The sequence below is a fragment of the Berkeleyomyces rouxiae genome (genome assembly GCF_048999995.1).
Source record: "Berkeleyomyces rouxiae strain 22BRR77 chromosome Unknown BrBRR77_ptg000007l, whole genome shotgun sequence".
Lineage (NCBI taxonomy): Eukaryota > Fungi > Ascomycota > Sordariomycetes > Microascales > Ceratocystidaceae > Berkeleyomyces > Berkeleyomyces rouxiae.
The window spans coordinates 667,141-687,501 of NW_027396497.1; the positions used below are offsets into that span (position 1 = coordinate 667,141).

Consider the following 20,361-nt stretch of genomic DNA (forward strand, 5'->3'; position numbering starts at 1 on the left):
AAGAGTACGCTAAAGAGGCAGTCTATACGGGCGTTCTACAGGAGGGGAAAAAAAACCTAGGGTGCAACATCACGAAAAGAAAAGACGAGGAGAGGCTGATGAGGCAGTGAAGTTGAAAACCTGCAAAACAAGGGTGACAAGAAAGAGGGGCAGGACCAGCGAGAAAAGACACAAGGGAAAAAAGAGAGAGAGAAAACGTGAGATTGAAAAGAAAGAGGCAGAAGAGGGGTAGAAGATCGTCAGTGATCGACAAAACAAGAGAAGAGAAGAGGCCCAAAGAGACGAGTAGAAAGTCCCAAAGAGGGCAAACAACAAGAAGAGAGAAGAGAGAAGAGATTAAACGTGTATATAAACGAAGAAAAAAAAAGAAGAAAAAAACCGGGGATGCGGATAGGGAGAAGGGGCTCCTACGCACCAAATGCTACAATATCAAGGATGTCACAGCACAAAGAACAAGAAAGAACAGGGAAAAAAAGAGCTCATCCAGGATTGTATTGTCCCGTCCAGCCTTGTCTGCCAACCTCGGAAATCCAGGCCAATTGTCAAAGCGGACAGCCAAAGACAGGACGAAAGGGACACAGGAATAGGACGACAGGCGACAGGCCAGGGACACAGACGGTGGCGGACAAAGCACCGCAGTGGCTACAGGCTCAAGTATACCAGCATGCGGGTTTATGTATGGGCTGGACGTAAAAAGGGCTGTCCTCAGTCCCGGAAATTGGGATTCTCTTCAGGAACAGGAACAGGAACAGGCACAGGAACAGGGAGTGCGGGCTGCCATGTCAAAGCCCAGGCTGGGTACCGGACCGGAGGGCTGGACTGGAGGCAAAAAAAAGACGAAGAAACAGGTACAAGCTGCAGAAGGGCTGGGAGCAAAGGAGACCAACAGCAATCCAGTCGCCTGTTGCCAGTTGGCTACTGTGTTTCTCGTCGTTGGTGATGTGTTTTTCTGCCCCCCCCCCCCACCCTCCCCTTCCCTCCCATGTTATGTGTGCCCATGCAGTATGCAGCATGCAGGAGGAGAGTGTACGGACAAGCAAAGACCACGGGCGGCAAACTTCACGTAGTTATACAGATAACTAACTAGCCAGCTAGGTAGTTATACAAGGGGCAAGTATGTGCAGGTATTCAAGCTCTTGAGCTACAAGTGCTGGCTGCGAACTCCAAGCTCCGAGCTTCCACACGCGGTAGCCTCCGAGCTGCAGTGTACCGTTGGCCACGGGTCCGGAGGTTCTGGTATATACGCCCAAGCTTCCGTTTTGCATGCTGTTTTGCATGATGCGGGCCTGTGGTAGCCAGTAGCTGTGGGTGCATATACCAACTAGCTACTCACTAGAATACTAGTAACTAAACATGCTAGATACTACAAGCAGAGTCATGCTGCGAAGCTAATGCAGCCTGGAAGGCTCCCGGCAAACAAAGACCGCATGCAAGGTTTCCTTTTTTTCCCTCCTCCGTTGTGCCAAGATGCGGCGAGAAGAAGCAGGAGGAGAGGGGGCAGGGAAGAAGCTCCAGGGTACAAGCCTACAAACCAGGCCAGGCCACTCAGTAGCTGCAGAGTGAGAGTGAGCTTGGGAGCTTGAGCTTGAGCTTGGGAAGAAAAAGCTGCATGTGCATATACGGGGGGCGGTATTATGTATGCATATATGTACATATGTACATGCATATGTATGCTTATACACGGGTAAGCAAAATGCGGAGGCCCGCAGAGCCTCGAGGCAGCCGCCCGAGGCCGAGTCCAGCACCCCGCCAGCTACATATAAGCCAAGACTGAGACAAAGGCATTGTGATGGGGACGACGGACGGACAAGATGACAAGCCACACGAAGAAAAAAAAAAAAGAAAAAAGGAAGAAAAAAACACAGAGAGATACAGCTGGTGCTTTTGCACGGCTGACTTGTCTCGAAACCTGTAGAAAAAAAAAGAGAGAAAAAAATACATGAATATAGACAGAGAAAAGAAAATATAGACAATGGACTCGTCACGGTGGGGCCAGCCCAGCAGCTCGGTCCTTTAACACATGCAGAACAATAAAAGAATTAAAAAAGAAAAAAGAAAAAGAAAGCAGAGAAAAGACGAAAAAGTCTGAGCTTCAGGTAGACGAAAGAAAAAAAAAATAAAAGCGGGAAGAAGGAGCAAAGACCAGTCCCGAAGAATAAAAAACAAGACTGTCTTGATGTGTTATTGCTACTGTCTGAAAGGAGAGAAGTATCCGGGACCTGCATATAGGACGGCACACTGGCCGTGGTGGCCCCAGTCACAGAGTCACGGTTACAGTGACTGAAAAGAAAGAAAACAAAAAAAGGAAGAGAGAGAGAGAGATACGGAGCAAAGGAAGCAAAAAAAGACTCATCGCCTGTACACGCTACTCAACATGCCGAGTAGGCGAGAAGGCAGGTAGAAGAACGGCATCCAAAGAGGTAAAAAGAAGAGAGAACTTGGACTTGAACGGCTCTTGGATCTTGGTTAGCTGGCGAGCGCTCCTGGGGCTGGTACCACCACCACGGTCCCTGGCCAAAAAAAAAAGAGAGGGCTGGGGCTGAACATCAACGCACTGCCGGCGCGGCCGTCACCGTCAGCCTGGCATATATCGAGGAGCGATCGGTACCTGATCCTCAAGCAGACAAACAGATGTACGCACACACGTTATACAGGTGGTTCATACATACATACATTCACTTCGAGAAGATGGCAGACATAGAAAAGTTGGTTTATTCGTTTTGGCAAGATGTGTTTGTATTCAACATTGAAGACAAAGTAACTAAAATCCGGTAAGATACAGCTTCTCCTGAGACTTGCAAAAGAAAACGGCATGTCAAAAGACAAATAAAAAGAAAACAGAGACATCAAGGCCAGCTCCTCCCCCCTTTCCAGTAACGCATGCATCTGGGGGGGTTCCTAAACAAAGGGAAGAAAAAAAAGAGTACATGAACAAAGGAGATGTGATAGCCAGCGAAGGCAAAGCGTGGCACGAGAAAAGGTTTGAGAGAAATGTTTTGTTGTTTTGATTGTGTTGTTCTGAACGAATCAAGAGCAGAAAGGCCTGAAGGCATATCGCAAGTCATAAAAAAAAGAGTTCAAAGAAAACGACCGTGAGACTTGGACATAATAAGATAAAAGAGAGACATGAAGAGTAAGAGCATCATCCAGAGCGCGTGAGGCAAGAAAAATGAATCATGACGATAGTGTGGAGAGGGGAAACGAGAGGACGTCTTGGTAGACAAAAAGAGAGCAAAGCCGTTGCTCGGAAGAAGAAAAAAAGATCAAGGAAAAGATAGTGAGAATCGAAAGTGAAGAAGCAAGCAAAAAAAAAAGAACCCCAAAAAGACTCGTGCTGTCGTAGTATACATATGCGCCATATAACCGTGTACCTTACCCAAAAAAAGAGAACTGAAAATGAAGGAAATCAAAAACAAAAAAAACACCGTGTAAATAAAGAAGCGCTTTACTTGCTGCGCGTGAACATGCGGCTAAACATGTTCTTTTCCTTGGTTGGCTCGCGCCATTTTTCTTGAGAAGATCGCTTTTGCAGGCCCTTCATCAGGCGCTGCAGGCCCGTCTGCGGGCGGATCTCGGAGTCGCCCTCGTCTTCAGAGTCGTCGTCGTCGAATGCCGACTTGTTCTGGCCCAGACCAGACATGCCAGCCGTCGCGGGTCTCGCGCCAAAGGCTGTGGGCCGAGATCTCTCAAGGCACAGTTGGTGCAGCAGCTGCATGTCGTCGTCGACAGGAGGCACGCCGCGGGGAGAAGCACTGCCGGCCATGTGGCTGGTGGAGGCGGTAATGGAGTTGGCGTTGGAGGGATTCCGCGAGTGGGTCCGGCTGTGAGGGCCAGTGGGCGGGAAGGGCGAGTACGAAACCTTCTCGTCAGGACGAGGCGGGCGGCGAGGGCAATGGCCGGCGCCCTGGCGCATGGCAAACGACGAGCTGTGGTGGTGTGACGAGGTGCCGGGCCGCGCAGAGGGGGTCATGGGACGCGCCAGAGATGTGGAACGCGGCGGTACTGACGCATCGCCGCGGTTGAGCACGCCGTGGCTCTTGGCAGTGCGGAGAATGCGCGGAGAGCGAGGAGCACCGAGAGGAAGCTGGGGGAGGGGAGCTGTGGGAGGAGGCATCTGAGGGGGGAGATAGGACATGCTGGAAGCATCAAGCATCTTGGGCAGGGCCATGGTCACTGCGTCTGCCGTGGCAGGAGGCATCAGGTACTCTGAGCGGGAGAACGAGTCGCTGGCCTTGTGTGAGATGAAGGCCTCGTGGCCAACTGGCCGAGGCATGGTGCCGTCCTTGCGGCTGGCTGAGAGAGCGGAGGAGGGAGACAGAAGAGGGCTGCCAGTGTGGTTGGTGGCAAAGAACAGCTCGGGGCTGCGGGTAGAGGTGGCGGGCATGGCGTAGGCGCCGTGGAAGGCGGCCTGGTCGTTCTGCCATGAGTCCCAGAGCTCCTCGCCCGAGGCCTGGTACTGGTAGTCATCATCAGCAGAGACATCGCTGGCCTGGTCGTCCATGAGGCCGGGCGCCGAGGCTTCCGAGTTCATGCTGCCGCGGTCCTTGCGGATGTCCGCATATCTGGCAGGCTTGTTGTGCATGTTGACGTGGGCGAAAGGATGTTGGTGTGAGGCAGACGAGATCTGTAGATCGGTTGGCCGGCGCGGTCTGCGCGTGGCCATAGACTCGCTGGGGGCGATGGAGGCCATGGCGAGACGTGATGTGGTTGGATGAAGTTGGTGCTTCGACAGACGAGTGATCGTCCAAGGCTGGTGAAGAGCCGAAGCAAGTACGTTTCTCTAGAGTAGAGGTGAAGCCAATGAAGCGTACGAGTAAATCTTGAGATCTGGTGAGGGTGTGTGCGTGGTTGAAGATGACAGCAAGATACCGCCAGTAGAGAGCGAAGACTTGGGGCGGCTCGGTTTATGAGCAATCGTGAGGTACTGAATCACAGAGGGAAAAAAAAATGAGAGGCGGAAAGGAGTAAACAAAGGCGAGTAGCGCAGAGCAATGAGTGCCAGATATAGCAGAAAGGAAAAGAAACAAGAAAGCTGGTGATGATGAGGAATGGATACCAACATAGCAGAGCCAGAGCAAAGTGGCAGGAACTTGCTGGGATGCCAGGCACTTGATATAAGAAGTGCAACTGCAAGAAAGGGACGAGCACAAAGAAGAAAGATCAGGGCAAAGAAAGAAGAGAAAAGGGCAACGGCGGCGCAGCGATCAATTCGATAAACCATGCCTGTAAAATGCCGATAAAACAGCGCCCACCGCAGGAGCAGAGAAAAAAAAGCGTGCACTTGCCAGATCATGTCTTGTGGAGCCGGCCCTCAGGCGTGGAGCAAGAAAAGGAAGCAGCCAAGGGCAAAGGAAGGCATGAACCCTGGCATCGATAAAATCGCTAGCCATTTAATAAAGGGCTAAATCTGGAATTTATCGCTGTCTCCCTTTCATTTTTCAACACGTCTGTATTTATTCCGTTTCTTTTGGGACGTTTTCCTGGCATCTTGGTCTTTGTATCAAACAAAAGCGCTCTCCTACTGTGTGCTGCTACTCCCCCACCAACAGAATGCCAATAAACACAAACGTAAATGCCCAAAGGGAACAGTGAGCCACACAATTGCAAATATGTTGGCATTTTCCTCTGCAGGAGGGCCCGGAGGCGGAGCCGTCTTGCTAACCCTGGGGCCCATCATACGCACTCTAACCCTTATCGAGACGCCATCCGGTCTCAAAACCATCAACCCTACAAGACACAAGCACCACCAGCGGCATAGACAACACCCTGGTGATGAAACGAGGCACAAAATGGGCGAATGCACAGCAACCCACACCACATCACATCCGCCGTGCCGGTCTACCCCATACCTTGCGATCTCGTTGCAGGCATCCAGCACCCAGCATAACGAATCACTCCATTACCAAACTGTCACCACCCGCACCCATGCCCGTATTGCTGGCTTGGCTGGCCACTGCGCCTTTGCTTCCCACAGAATGCGCGCTCGCCTGCTCTCCGAGATCTTGTTCACATGTTCATGCAAGATGAGGATACCGTCATGCGTTGCTCACTAGTGCCCCAAGACACGCAGCACCAAGTCTCGCCCGGGGTGGACTGGGCTGGACGTAAACAAACAAAAAAGACCATAGCATGGCCGACTCTCCGCTCTCCGCTCGGTGTTTCTGGGTCTCTCTCTCTGTGCCTTTTGCCCCCCGCGCGCGCCATTCCTCGAACGCGTTCTGCTGCTTGGCTTGACCGGACCCCTGCAGCCCCAGGCTTGTATCCCAGGCATGTGGTACAGTGCGGCCAACCATGACGAGCCCACGAGAGGGAGAGAGGGAGGGCGAGGGCGAGGGCGCAAGTGAGGAGGTTGACAATCAAGTAAACAAATCCGACGCGAGAAATCAACACTTTACAGCCGTCGCTTCTCTGTCGGTCTTCTCGTCCCTTGCTTGAGCGAGCCAGGTTCCTGGTTACCTGCAGAAGAAGTGGCGGCGGTGTTGGCCTGTGCACTCTCACCACAATGATCCGCCTTATCGAGGTACACATACAAGTAGACTTGACCACTCTATTTTATCGTCCAGCCGATCTGGGGATGCAGAGAGGGGTCATGGCCATGGCCGGCCGGGATGAGAGATGCATGCCAGATGATGGCGGAGAACAAAAAAGAGAAGACCTCTCATGACCTGACCAGCCCAGAATATTGACAGCGACGGGGTCAGGCGACCGGCATGGCATTGTGGTCTGCTTTTACCGAAGACCGAGCCCCTCTGCCTCCTCTCCCCCCGGCTATGGTTAGTCCTTTCTTTTTCCTTGGGTGTTAGTCAACTTCATGTACAAAGGCGCGAGATGGCGGCAGCCACCGTTGTTTTTTTATATTGGCTTGGTAACGCAGCCGCCACAAAAAAACAACAACAACAGCCAGGATGAAATTCTCTTGTTGTTCTAGATCCCCTCCTTCTCATTTCTTACATGCTGTGCATGTATTATTTAACTTGTTTTTTTATGCTAGCGGGCACACACATACACTAACTAACACTAAGCTCTAAAGAGAGCAGCTCGTCATGTGTGCCGTCGCTTGCAGTGAACAGCCGGCCGAGCATACAAGCCCAGTCCGCAGGAAAACAGCAAGCTAGAGCACCCCTGAACTAGAAGACGTGAACGATGGGTTAGCTACTAGAAAGCGTTACAGCAACGGAGACTTGACAAGACATCCGTCCCAGCCAGCAGGGAAGGCGGCTCGAACTCTGGCTGGGGCCATGCATCTTTGCTGTCTCTCTTCTCTCTCTCCTCGATGAGATCGCCACCAGCCTCAAGCCGCTAGCAAGGAAGAATGCGGGAAAAATACTCAATTCGAGGCAACGGCCTCTTCCTCACCTCTACTTAATGGCCTTTTATCAAACCTGCTCTAGAACAAAAGCCAAACCACCTAGGCCAGAGTGAAACTCAGCACGAGCAAGCAGCGCCAGGGCTAATACTTTAGCTTGCAAACAAAACTCATGCCAAGCTACATAGAGAACATGAACAGCCCCTTGACTAGGTCTGGTTGACTTGGATATGATATCAGACTGTTAACCCTTACAGAGAAAAGCGGCAACCCGAGAACGGCTTACACCAAACTTGGATAAACTGTCTTGGCTTTTGTGTCTTGATCGATTGCTTCTTACTTTTCGTAATACGGGCCAGTCAAATGTCGAGCTATCACAGGCCCAGAGACCCTGCGGCCTGTATGTTATTGGCCCGGTAGTATGAGACTCCCGAAGCTGGGGCTTTGTTGGCTGGAATAAGCCGTTGGTCGATGTGGGAGGTTTGCTATGTTCTTTGTTTGCTGCCATATTGATGATAAGACGGGGCCTCGAGCTCAGCTCAGCCGCAGTTCAAGCATGCCGCTGCATTCTCAAAGGACTGCTCTACTTGCACGGACAAAGCAGAGACGCCAAAGGAAATGGTAAGCGTGGTCAAGCCAAGCAAAAGAAGGTAATAATAGCATGGCGCACAGTTTGTATGCCACGATTGTTCGTATCTCAGGCGTGGCTGGAAAACGAAGCAGAGGCGTTGCATGTGTAATTTTCGCTAGTATTTTCGGAGTTTCTCTTCTTTTTTTTTTTTTCCAGTCACCGACACAGTGGACTCGCCCCTAGTCGAAGCACTGACTTTGTCTTGCCTTTTTTTTTTTTTTTTTTTTTAATTCCAACTGTCAAAGTCCCCCCCAAAAAAAGTGTTTCTATAGGCTTGTCTCTTCTATATTTTTTCCCTTCTTCTTCAAACTGGCCATCACGTCTCGCTTACGCCCGCACAACAACAATCGGCTATAAAGGGGCCCTGTTATACCGTGCAGTACAGGGGATCACCCACAAGACACTTTTTAGTGTGTGTGCCAGTGCCAGTGCCAGTGCTAATGGCAAAAATACCATGACGCCCACTATCTCTAGGGGCATTTTTCTAGGGGAGAGAGGTGCTGGCTGTCGGCTACAGTGGCAGATTGGTGCTACGAGCCCAAGTGACCAACTGTAATGTACGCGCTCCTACTCGCTCGCTCGTATTACAGCACATTCTGGCCACACATGCTATCACACTTACACAACACCGCAACATTGGCGATGTATGCTAGTACCAGCACACAAGACGTAGGAACCAAGAACGCCACCCCCAGCCAAGAGAAGGGCCTCATCACGAGATGGGCTTCCCACTAACACGTCCAGGAGAGAAAACACACACGCACACATGTGCACATACTCTCGAGCTGGTCCCTAGCAACGGCGTTACCGCCGCCAAAGAGGAGACAAAGTACAAGAAAAACAGAAGATGCATAGGCCACATGGTGAACAGCCCCGTCTTCTGTCTCCCCCTCACGCTAGGTCTTGGTGGGCTTGTCCTTGGCTCCAGCAGAATATCAGAGGACACGCGTGCTATTGCAGCAGCCAGCAAGCTTGCCAACGTGAAAAGCCAAAAAAGGCACGATCGTGGGTGGTATGGGAAAGCCGGGAGGTGGGGAGGACTACCTACATGCCGTGCTCTAACCAGTGACAACTGGTGTGGGAAAGCTGATGGCAGCTGATTTTAGTCCAGGTCTCGTTCCGCCGCCCATCAACCAGTGAACTTACACATGTAAAATTGAAGTAACTAGTTAGTTATAGCTAGTTAGCTAACTTGTGATAACAAGTTGACTATAGTTAGTCACTTCTCCATATTGTACATTCACCGTAACGTCGTTGCCGCCGCTGGGAGTTGCAGCTGCGTTTAGAACGCTTTCTTGTCTACCTGACACATGCAGGCAAAGGAGAGACCCGCCCGAGTAGCACGAGACCGTCATAGACGTGTGTTGAGGAAGCACCACCAAGTGGTAGAGGCAGCTTGCTCCTTTGCTTCCTTTACCATGCAGGGGGCGGCCATGACTTTCTGCGACTTTGTGGACATGTAGTTAGCAGAAGTATGCAGCTAGCCATACAAGGTGGTATGTATGCCATGCTACACATTCGTAGTAGCTTTGCCGACAGCCGCCCGCCCCAGGCACGTAGCTGTGCTGTATGCCTGTATACATCGTGTGTCGTACTGCCACGGTCAGCTCTGGCTCTGGCTCGCCGCTATCTTAGAAATGCAACTATATGACGTTACTCGCCTACATGTCAGTGACGCTCCGGCATAACTTCCTGCACAGACCAGCACAGCCCACACAAGACCCGACTGGCCGGCCAGCGCGACAGCCAAAGCCACAAGACTCGTCCTTTTTTTTTTTTTGCTATAGTTAACTACTGTGTGTGCTTTCTACATTTCGCCGTTCGTTTCTGTTGGTTTTCCTGCGTCAGCAGAATAAAATAATCCAACTTAGAAAACCCCCTCAAAGACAACTGCCGAAGCAACAGACACAGCCTCTCTTCCCCTGGTCAGCATTACGGGCGATTCTTTGGAGTTTGGTGGCCTTGGGCGACTATGTTCTTACAGGTCTGGAATCTCTTTTGCGCCCGCTCCTCTTTTCTAAAGTCTACAGACTAGCCGTCTATCCGGCAAAAGACCTAAATCTGGCAAACATATAGTTGGCGGTAGCCGGCAGCCCAGAGGCCGCCGTTTTAGTGCTCACTCCACATGCTTAGGGTTAAAAGGTCCCTTACCAACTTGAGCAGTGCTCTTAAGTCCGCCTTTATCATTTGTCCCCAACTCCAATCGTCTTGTTGAGGATCTTTTTTTTGTGTGTTCCTTGGGTTTTCCTCTAGCTAGGGGATCTTTGGTACTTGGTCCTTTGAAACATAGAGGATTCATCTACGATGATAGCACACAATCTAAGAAAGCGGCACGAGATGAACAAAGGACCAGCAGAACGAAGCCAATCCAAGTGCCCACGAGTAATGTTTTTACATAGTGAAGATATTGAGACGGCATATCTCTTGGAGTCTTTCAGTTATCTTAGCTCGCGAACAGAATTCCCCAACTAACTGACGTGATGATACACTTGAAAGCAGTCCTACAAACAGGTTCAGGAATCAGGATATCAAACGTCTTGCAAATTAGGGTCTGGTATCATGCTACTAGGGTCTATGGTCACATCCATGTTAGTTCTCTCAAATGTGACTCTCCTGCTATGCCATGCAATTACGAGTCAAACAGTCGCCCAAACAGACAATCAATCAACCACAGCTCCCTCGTTTTGTTCCTGTCACAAATTAACTTGCCGCTGTGGATGCGTTGGCCAGCCAGCCAGCAAGGAAGCGGAGCAAGTAAGCTTCAGCTTAGCTCAGCTGTCCACTCGCACAAGCAAGCAAACTCCAATATGCAGGTGAGTTGTGACATATCGTCACATCATTTTCTGATCTGCCCAGGTATGCTTGTAAAAAAATGCAATAACTATAACATCCTCATTATCTACCAACCCGTTAATTTCGGGTTTCCTTATTCCTTGATACAGAGGGCGAAAAACATGTGCATGCCGCCTCCCTTGTTTCTTTTGTTTTCGGAGGCCAAGGCAGCTTTGAGGTTGTCCTGGCTCAGAAGTCTCAGTCACATGTCAATTACAAGGTCCTACAAGGCGTTTGTGTGCAAATCAAGCCGTGTTGTGTGTGTACCTGAATGCATACGATATATCTGCGTGGCCTTCCCTGAAGTAAGGTGCTGCTATACAAGCAGTAGGCATAAACAGTTACTGAGATCACCCACTACACACTGAGATAAATGCAGGATACTCACCCAATACTGTCCTCTCCAACCAACCCATGTCTTCGTCTAGAGCTAAAACCTGCAACCGCGGCTCACCAGCCGGACGGGAAGATAGCAGTCTGACACTGTTTATTTACCCGAGGAACAAGACCACGTTCCAGGCGGCAGAAGCAAGCACTGCGACCCCATGAGCCGCACTTCCAACCTCAAGCTGGGTCTTCCGGTCTCCGCGGTGCTTCTTGTAGAGAGGTGAGACCTCTAAGCCTCCTCTCCCTCTTCCCCCAGTTGAAGCCACCTGCATGTGCGGATACTATACACAGTACAGAAGCACAGCTTGCATAAGTATGTACATACATATGCAGACATCTGTGGCCCTAGACATATAACCCGGGGGCTTCCTTCGCGGAGCCACATACCCTCTCGGGCTTACTTGTGGCCTGCTTGTCTCTCTATGCAAGGGACAAGTACGCGGATGTATGCCATATGCAGTCAACCGCAGCAACGCAAGCCTTTGGAAAGAAGGAAAAACAAAAAACTTCACCTCCCGCTAAGTGGAAACCGTGACAATATACGATGGTAATGAAAGACATTCGACACATGGCATCCAGCAACAATGTCACGGTAAAAAAAAACCTTTCCTGTCCACGCAACTCAATGGGGCATCGTCTTCCTTTTCGTCGTTATTAATGGAGCTAAACCATAATTGGCTTAAGAGCCAGAGGATGTCGTTACTTACAACCCTAGAATACCCTAATATTGACCAAGACTCTATTTCTCGGAGTGTTCGCGGACGGGGTTTTTTTTTAATTTTTTACTTCAAATGTCAAAACTGTCAAACAAGTCCACCCACACATGCGGTTCTTTTTTTTTTTCTTCTTCTTTAGTTTGTTGGGCCAGCCGATGTTTTGGTCTGATGGTAGACAAAAATAGACCCTTTTCATCTCATGTCCTCGCTTACAGATTTTTAGAGCATAAAAATGGTGCAAGACGGTCCGTGGGCATGTTACAGAAATAGTTGGCTGCGCCACATGACTTTGGGAGATATCTGGACATTTATACTTTCTTTGGTGGATGATTGCTGTTGCATGGAACCCAAGAAGAAAAAGGCAAGTTCATGCAAACCACTGGAACGTGGCCAGCTGCATAGATGGCTCCCAAGTCTACGGGATCTTCTGTGCCTGTCATGATGGCACGCGTTTACTGGGTTGTACCTGTTCTTAGAAACGCCCAGCATCATGGCTTGTTGTATGAGGGTAGCCGGTCCTGCCTATGGTGTGGAGATGTTGGGTTTTTAGAAAACAGGCGTCTCAAAATAGTCACTCTTGGCAGCGCACAGAGTGCTCTAATTTGGCCTCATGGACAATGCCCAAGAACTTCGTGATGTTGTGATGGCTCCAACGAAGCTCGATGACCGGAGCGTTGAAGTAACGAGTCTCCCTCAAGATGGGAGGGGGGTAAGCAAAGACAGAAAACGAGTCAGTAGCTCCAGAATATGCGTCGGTCAACACGGCATCTAACACACAAATACTTGGTTGTTTGTATATGCTCGTAAGCACTATCAATGTATTGAAGTTTGAATGTAGTGATAGTTCCCGCTGCATATTGCAGCTTGATAGCAGCTGTCTCAAACACAAATCATTGGACACATGTTGCCCGAGTGTAAGCATCTCTCAAGTCAAACTTGTGACAAGTAGTGGATAGATTGTCTCTGCGTGTGTCTCTGGGATCAACATCGCAACCGCAGCAGCACTACACGGGCAAATTTCACCTAGTTGTTTATATCCGTGACCTGTCGCTTTCATGTTTTGTCGCAATCACCGTCCCACATCTCAAGGGCTGTTTGCTTACCCAGCCATGACTTCGCTGTAACCTTAGTAACCCCCTAGTCTCCAAGCCCAAGTGGCCATGTATATTATATCTAACATGGACACATGTGTTTGTCGAGCAAACCGCCCTTGAGCCCTAGTGTTGGACGCGATCGCCACAAACTAACAGAAAAACAGTGTGCCTGTAAACTACAAACCGAGGGATGCAAAAAGTGTACAGCTACTTGTAAGCATGTAATATACATGTAGAAGGGATCACTTCCCGTCGTTAAATTAATTTGGTCCTGGCCAAAGCACTTCAATGCTGTCTTAAATGGTCTTTTCTTGTGATGCGAGATACCCTGGTGCTTCCCTCACTAGCCATTGCCCCCTCCCTTTCTTGAGAGTCTCTAGCGTCAGGTACGGGCTTAACCAGGGAGCTCACAGCTTCTATTTTGCGGCCTGTTTGTGTCTTTATTTGCTGTTCGCTCTTATATCACAGGCAAGTTTCAAGTATAGTAGGTGGTGATAGTGTGTGAGGGAAGAGGGTGGGATGGAACTCCCTAGCCCTGAGCTCATTCACAGACATATATACATCACAGCTAGTGATACTAGTTTGAAAAGTGAAATAGTATGCGACTTGAATCACCTTGAATTAGTTTTAGGGACATACAAACCGGAGGCCAAACGATGGTTGAGTGTCTGAAGGCCCATAGCGGGATACCATGTCACACAGCCCTTGGGACATGAAGTCCCCTTGATATTGCTACTGGATATATTTACTAGCTAGCCAATGGTATTCGATCTGGGAAACATGGCAATTAATTTGATACTAGAGCTCGATAGACAGTGTTTGGCTGACTGGGTGTTGTCCAGGATAGTGGGCCGGTCCTTAGGCAGTAGCTCTAGACGAGGTGAAACACCGTGGGTAGAGGTTGAGCACTAGGATGGAGTTGTGGCGTTGGGATAACCGAGAAGATGCATATATGAATGCTGCTGAGACAATGAAATCCTGCTTTCAGTGAGAGAGCAACGGAACCTGCTGCCTCCGGAGGACACTCTAGTAATGTTGAGACCGCTACAGGTGGTTGGTGATCAATATTCCAATAGCTATGGCCACTTTATCATGAAAGACTGAACTCAGATGAGAAAAAGACGAATGTGATATTTATACACCAGTTGATAGTGAGATGATGTGACTCTTTCAAGCATCTTCTTTGCTATTGAGAAGATCACAGCTATGCTCTTGTCCTACATAGCTGGTTGTCTGACTACTTTGTGTAACATAGGCTCTACTTTCCAGGCAGTCCGGAGACGTACATCGAGAAGCGTATTTCGAAATATATTAACACTCGTTTGAGAGTCTCTTGAATGAAGTGATGGTGGTTCGATGTATACGTGTCATCGTTTTGCGCTGTATGATAGTGGTGAGAGCATACCGTTAAGGATGGATCCTTCAACTTTCAAGTCAAGTGGGCTTGGTGTGTTGTTCAGAGGCAAGACGATCTCGTACGAGAATGGAGCTTGATACTTTACCGAAAACAGAGAGCAGAGAGAACATCATGGAAATATTCAGGCGCGAAGACGCATTCAACATGTCATCTCAGAGCTGGAAGGCTTCCCGGAACTACCGACAGTCATACAACGTTGGCCGTAGAGAACATGTCAACAACAAAGCATGAGCCTGCACACTGAATAAACCCAAAGAACGCGCTGCTTACACGACAAGCTACCCCGTCCAGGACGTGGCACTGCTGACCAGGCCAGAGTAGCATTCTGTATCTCATGACTCTACATGTGTAACACGAGGCCACCGGCTAGCTTTGCCAAGGTCTGCAAGGCTAGGCTCTGCCAAGACAGCGTGCAGAGGGAATCTGCAGCAGCTGGAGAGACGTCAGGCCATTCGAGGCTAGATTCTGCCTGGCTGACTAGTCCTTTACCATTGTTTGCTGTATCCTGCCGCGCCTAGCTGCATGTTGCATACCGACTTCACCGTCAATCTACCCAGCCCCCCGGGCCTGGCCTGGATGTAGAAGGCAACAATGTATCTTCTCTGCATGACATGCTGCCAGTGCACAGATTGTGTTCTTCATGGCAAGGCAAGGGCAGAGTTCTCTTTGCCCGTCTTTTCTTCTTCTTTTCCCTTTTTTATCTCGCCGTTGGCCATGGCCGTGCATAACTTGGACATTTGCTTTCACGCCTCTTTTATGCCTCATCAAACAATTGGCCTCGATGAGGTTGCCACTGTTATCGCTCCTCCCTCTTTGGACGCTTCAATGCAACGCTGCAACTGCCCGGGACGGCTTGCTTTTCCAATGTTGCAATTGCGCAGTTGCCAGACAGAGGTTTGAGCTTTCTGGTGTTTGGCGGGGGGATGTCACTATGTATTTTGAGTATTATGACGGTAGCAGTAGCAATAGCGATGGTAGTTTCTTGTTGCCAAAGCAGCGCATACAGAATAAGACCATGTGTACGTACTCTGTGAATTTCCACAAACTCGGCGTCGCCAACGTCTTGACAGATATCCAAAAGCCCAAACACGGCGGCGGACACGGCGGCTACGGCGACTTTGGTGCGAGGTGTGGGGTGCGGGGCAGGGTGCGGGGCGGACCCATGCATGTATAACTAGTTAGTTAACCACTTGAACTCTGAATCTTGTCTTATCAGGGGCCAGAGCGGTGAGAGGAAACCATTGGGCAGAAACGGAGGGGTTGCTAGCCGGGCGCAACGGATAACATGGAAAATGCAGCAAACATAACGCCAGCTCTCACGAGACTCAATGGCGTATGGCCTAACCGTGATGTTGGCATTGATGTTGACATTGATTGCCGTAGTATTGGAGTCTTGTTCGTGTGCCTATCCCATGTCTTTTGTGGTCCTCCAATCACAGATCGAGACTCACCTTACTCCCTTGTCACGACGCTGTCGCTATCATCGCAAAGGCGACCATCAAGACATGGCCGCACGTGGTTGGGAAGATAAAGAACAGCCAGAAGGATAATTCTGAGCGGATTACAAGTGTTTACAGAATGCATGGGGCAAGCAGCACACATTGTAAAAGCGGCCCCTTTCTCTTTTACTCTCTGTGTTGGTTGATCGTCGTCTGGATTTCCAGTGAGGAGACGAGGCCTGTGTCACCCACCTTCGCTCCCCGCTATTTCTTTTTCTCTTCTCTTCGTTTTCCCTGTGGCTCCCACTCGTTTTTCTTTTTCCGCGTGTTTTTTTTTTCTCCTTCGGGCAGAATCTAGAAGATGCCTGTCTTCTGTGGGCAGGCAAAGATGGCCCTTCTCTGTTATACACCCCTCTCCCTTTGGCACCTTTGGTTTGTCTCCTCCCCCTGCATAAACTAACTCGGGATGCTAGCCAAGAGTCAAAAAAGTGCCCCCCAATTGTAGACAAGCTTTGGAGTGATGGAAGACACGTCTTGGTGTCGCTAGGAAGAGATCTCCTTCGTTGAATGGCCGACTGGAATGCAGTTCAGAGCTATACATAGCAACCTAAGCCGAAATGTATAGACTTAAATATATGCCTGTACACATATATCAACGGACACGTATTTAGATATGCATCTATACATGCAGGTCGACGTCTTTGCTGTCTCTTCTTGTTTCCTCCATTCAGAGGGATTGGGCGGCAACCGGACCAGCATCGAGGACATCAAAGGGATGCGTGATAAGATGAGACGAGTTCTACAGTGGGTTGCCACTGGCCGTATTACTCTGTCCCTCCTGTCCTCCTGTCCCTGCAGAGTCTCTTTGCCCTACTAGAGTCCACAAAAGACAACCAACACAACAGAGAATAACAGCCTAACCACAAACGAACACGGATCCCACCTGTCCTTTTATTCATCTGGCCCTCTTGTCAAACCCTACCCGTCAACTTTAGCCCCTGTTTCCCTCACACACACCGGAGCCCTCACCCCTGCACTACTACATCCCCTGCTGGCTTGTTATCACCCTGCCTAGTATTGGACGAGAGTTTCTCAGATATAATTCACTGAGATGGGGATCGGATGAGCACACATTTTCTTGTAACTGCAAAGTAAAGAGGTCTTGTCATCTGCACTTGTGCATATATACTTGACGTCCCCGAACCAAGAGCTTACTAACTGACAGCTAAGCTGAGCTATGCAGAGCTAGGGTTAAGCCGAGGTGAGGGGGCTATGCAAGGTAGCTTCTCCAACTGGGCAAGCTGGGAGTGAACATAGCAGAGAGCTACAGGGTTGGATAAGATTAACCAGGGATTAACCACCGATGCCCCGGCCAGAACGTCCTTGGTCCACGAGCTCCCCGTAACTTCACCAGTCGTTTTGATAGATGGCTGAGGGGTTGCTAAATGGTGTGTGGGTGTTTCTTGAGCAATAGCAGCTTACTCACATGTATGTTTTGAGAGCCGGACCGTTTGTATTTGCTTGTATAGGCACAGGTATACAGTAGCTAGTTGCAGGCTTATGATAGTTGCATAATTGTGCATGTATCCATCCATAGGCTGTGCTTGTGTTCATTCTCCACTGTATCAAACTAAGATCACTACTCAAAGTAGAAAAGCAGGCGTACTGCGGCTGCTGCGGGTAAAATGAGGCCAAAGAGTCTGTTAAGCCTCGATGTCCTAGCTTCCGGCGCCCTGTATAACACAAGACAAGGAGCATAGCATTGTGTGCTGCCTGCCTACGGAAGCAAACACCCAGTTATTTCCGGGTTTACCAAGATGCCGCCATCCTGTAGGTCGTGTCCGGCGCCGTCTTACGTGATGGTTTCGGGTGGCCAGGCAGCGAGAGAGAGACAGAGCACTCTTGTTCCCCACATCTGGATCTCACTTGGCTGGGTGATGCAGAGCTACACTAGCTGCACATCGGTCAGTGGAGAGTTGATTACGAAAGATTTCTTGTGACATGGGGACCTGAGGTTTGGCCATGTCAGCCAGGCTAAGGTTTGAACGAGGAGGAGGCTATGTTGGTCAAGCTTCTCCAAATTGGAACGCCAACAACGCAAGAAACATTGGAAATAGAGGAGCAGTGAAACCCCTGCCGGCAGAGTAGGACAAAGAAAATGAGATAGACGCCAGATAGAAAAAAAACCCTATACCGCGAAAAACCACAACAGGACAGGATCTTGGATAGTATGTATGTACATACTTGGGTACTTCTCGCACCCCCACCCCCCGCATAGCTATAACCACCCCGCCTTCTGGCTGTCTTCCTGGCTATTGCCTTCTTTGGCTGCAGCCCATCTCCTTCCTGATTTCACCCATATAAGAGACAGGCAAGCCTCCTCTTTGACTACGCAGCTCTCCTCTCCCTACATCTTCCTTCTCTCCGTCTTCTCGTTTTCGTTCTAAACGCCGCATCCCGCTGTCCTTTTTTCTTTTTTTTCTCTTCCCTTTCTCCCCGTTGTTTCTGTGTTGCATATACTCAGCCTCACATCATCAGCTCCAGCTAAAATCCGAGCCCGAGAACGCCTTTCCACGTCTTGGTGGCAGTCCAGCTTTCGCCTTTGTTTGTCTGCCTGTGCTGGCCGCCGGTCTCATTGTTTACATTGGTGCTCCCGGGCTAGTTTTCGAGTAGCCTTGGTTGCCTGGCTTTGGCGGATATCTTTGCATCCCGCGTGTTTGGACATTTGCTATTGTTCACAGGATCATAGTGCAGATCAAGTCACACCCTTCCTGCTTTGATATACGCCTGAGGGCAGAGTTGTACTTGTACATATATTGTGTCTTTACCACGTGTGATTTCTTTGCCCTGGTCTCTCTTCTTTTGCTCTACAACTTCAGTTCGACATGCACACATCAACCATGTCTTCCCTTACCGCCGTTAGACCGCCTCATCATGAGCCTAGAAGTTCACAAGACTTCGACACTGCATCTATTCGATCGTATAGTGAGATAGCCCCATTTAGACCCTAGTCTAGTGAATACCTCTAACAAAACTCCGTCTCCCAGTTTCCGAAGCTCCGTCTTATCACACTATTCCACCCAACGAGAAAGTGCCCGAATACACTGTCTGCGATGTTCCGCCATACACCCGCACCGAGCCGCCCCGCTACGGTCTACCACCTATCCCTGCCCAACGGCCGATGCCATTGCCAAGTCTAGCCGCGTTCAGCATTCCTACATGGTCGACTATCCAATCGAACCCCACATCTCGTCACTACCGAAACATTGCCCAGCGCCGCATGACTGCCGGCAGTAGTACCAGCATCAACACAACCGTGAGCAATAGCAGCACCTCGAGCACCAGTAGCAGTCCTCGCCCCATCGAGCAGGAACAGACCCGAGCCAGCGAATCTGAGTCGATGGCTGCGTCAAGTCCGCCACGTCCGCTGGAAGATCCATATCTGGTTGGCGAGACGGCAGCAGCGCAGGCGCGTGCTCAACGCCTGGCGCGGGAAGCACGGGACGACATCTTGGTCATTGAGGACCGTAGATGGGACTGGTTCCTGGGTAAGCTTGGATCTTCCACCCCATTCCAGGCTTGGAACTAACAGTATGTACTATCAGCACATATCAGTGACCTAGAAGCCCGTGAACGGAGCTGGTCTCGTTTCCGACGCAATGCCGAAACCCAGCAGCGTGGCAAGCGCCGGCGTCTTGCCCGACTGGGTCTTTTTCTTTGAACAAAACACAATTTCCTGTCTCGTTTTCTTTCTTTCTTTCTCATGACAGCGGACTCTCTCCGGCTGTAGCCCCCAAATTGCTTTTTTTTGTTTTCTTTTCTTCTTTTGCTGTTTGCTTGGGTTTCCCAGCCCCCAGTTCCTTGAGCCACACAGTTAGCTTTGGATCTCTCGCTGCTCATGTTGTTGTTTACTCAATTCTGCTGCCGCCATTTCTTTTAGTAAAATGGCTTCTTACTAGACTTTTCCTATGTTGCTTCGACGCCCATAGCTACTGACATAGGCGCGGCTGTCTGGCAAGCCCTCTCTCGTACTGGACTACACTGTTAGTTTCTTGTTTCTCGTTCGACTATGAAAGGTAGTATGTGACATAACTATTCAAATTTCATAAATATCAAGTAACCCATCACGTATAACTATGATGTTTTGTTCTGTGTATGTCAAGTTTCTGTTCAAGAAAGTTGAAAGGGTCACTCCACCAATCCTGTCGTTCGGAACATTCAAGCGATTCTGGACATGGCAATCTTAAAAGACAATTCAAATTTAGCAAGATGTATGTATATGTAGTGACCAACCGACAGAAGGAAATGAAAAAAAAAGCAAATGCATGTCTTATCACTACCCATTTCTTCACTCTAGAAAGCCTGGCAATATAGAGTAAAGCAGCTAGCAAGCAGAACAAAACAAGGGGAAAATAGAAGTAACACACGGTAGAGCTTCTTCTGGGCTCTCCAGCACGGAAGGTAATTGATGAGATGTTGTGTTTTGGCGCAAGAACACCGAGGGAGGTCCTGCCTGAGTTGACTTTGTTCGTCGTGAAA

General features: G+C 49.7%; 2 protein-coding genes across 2 annotated transcripts; one reads left to right on the forward strand and one right to left on the reverse strand.

The window, feature by feature from the left end:
- Window positions 1-3,445: 3,445 nt before the first annotated feature.
- On the reverse strand, window positions 3,446-4,690 carry BROUX77_005970 (uncharacterized protein; the record flags this gene model as incomplete). The annotated part of the gene is made up of 1 exon (XM_073750902.1): window positions 3,446-4,690. One exon carries the CDS (start codon window positions 4,688-4,690, stop codon window positions 3,446-3,448), a length of 1,245 nt encoding a protein of 414 aa, XP_073603840.1.
- Window positions 4,691-18,722: 14,032 nt separating this feature from the next.
- BROUX77_005971 (uncharacterized protein) lies at window positions 18,723-19,543 on the forward strand (the record flags this gene model as incomplete). The annotated part of the gene is made up of 3 exons (XM_073750903.1): window positions 18,723-18,807; window positions 18,870-19,370; window positions 19,428-19,543. 3 exons carry the CDS (start codon window positions 18,723-18,725, stop codon window positions 19,541-19,543), a joined length of 702 nt encoding a protein of 233 aa, XP_073603841.1.
- Between the last annotated feature and the right edge of the window lie 818 nt (window positions 19,544-20,361).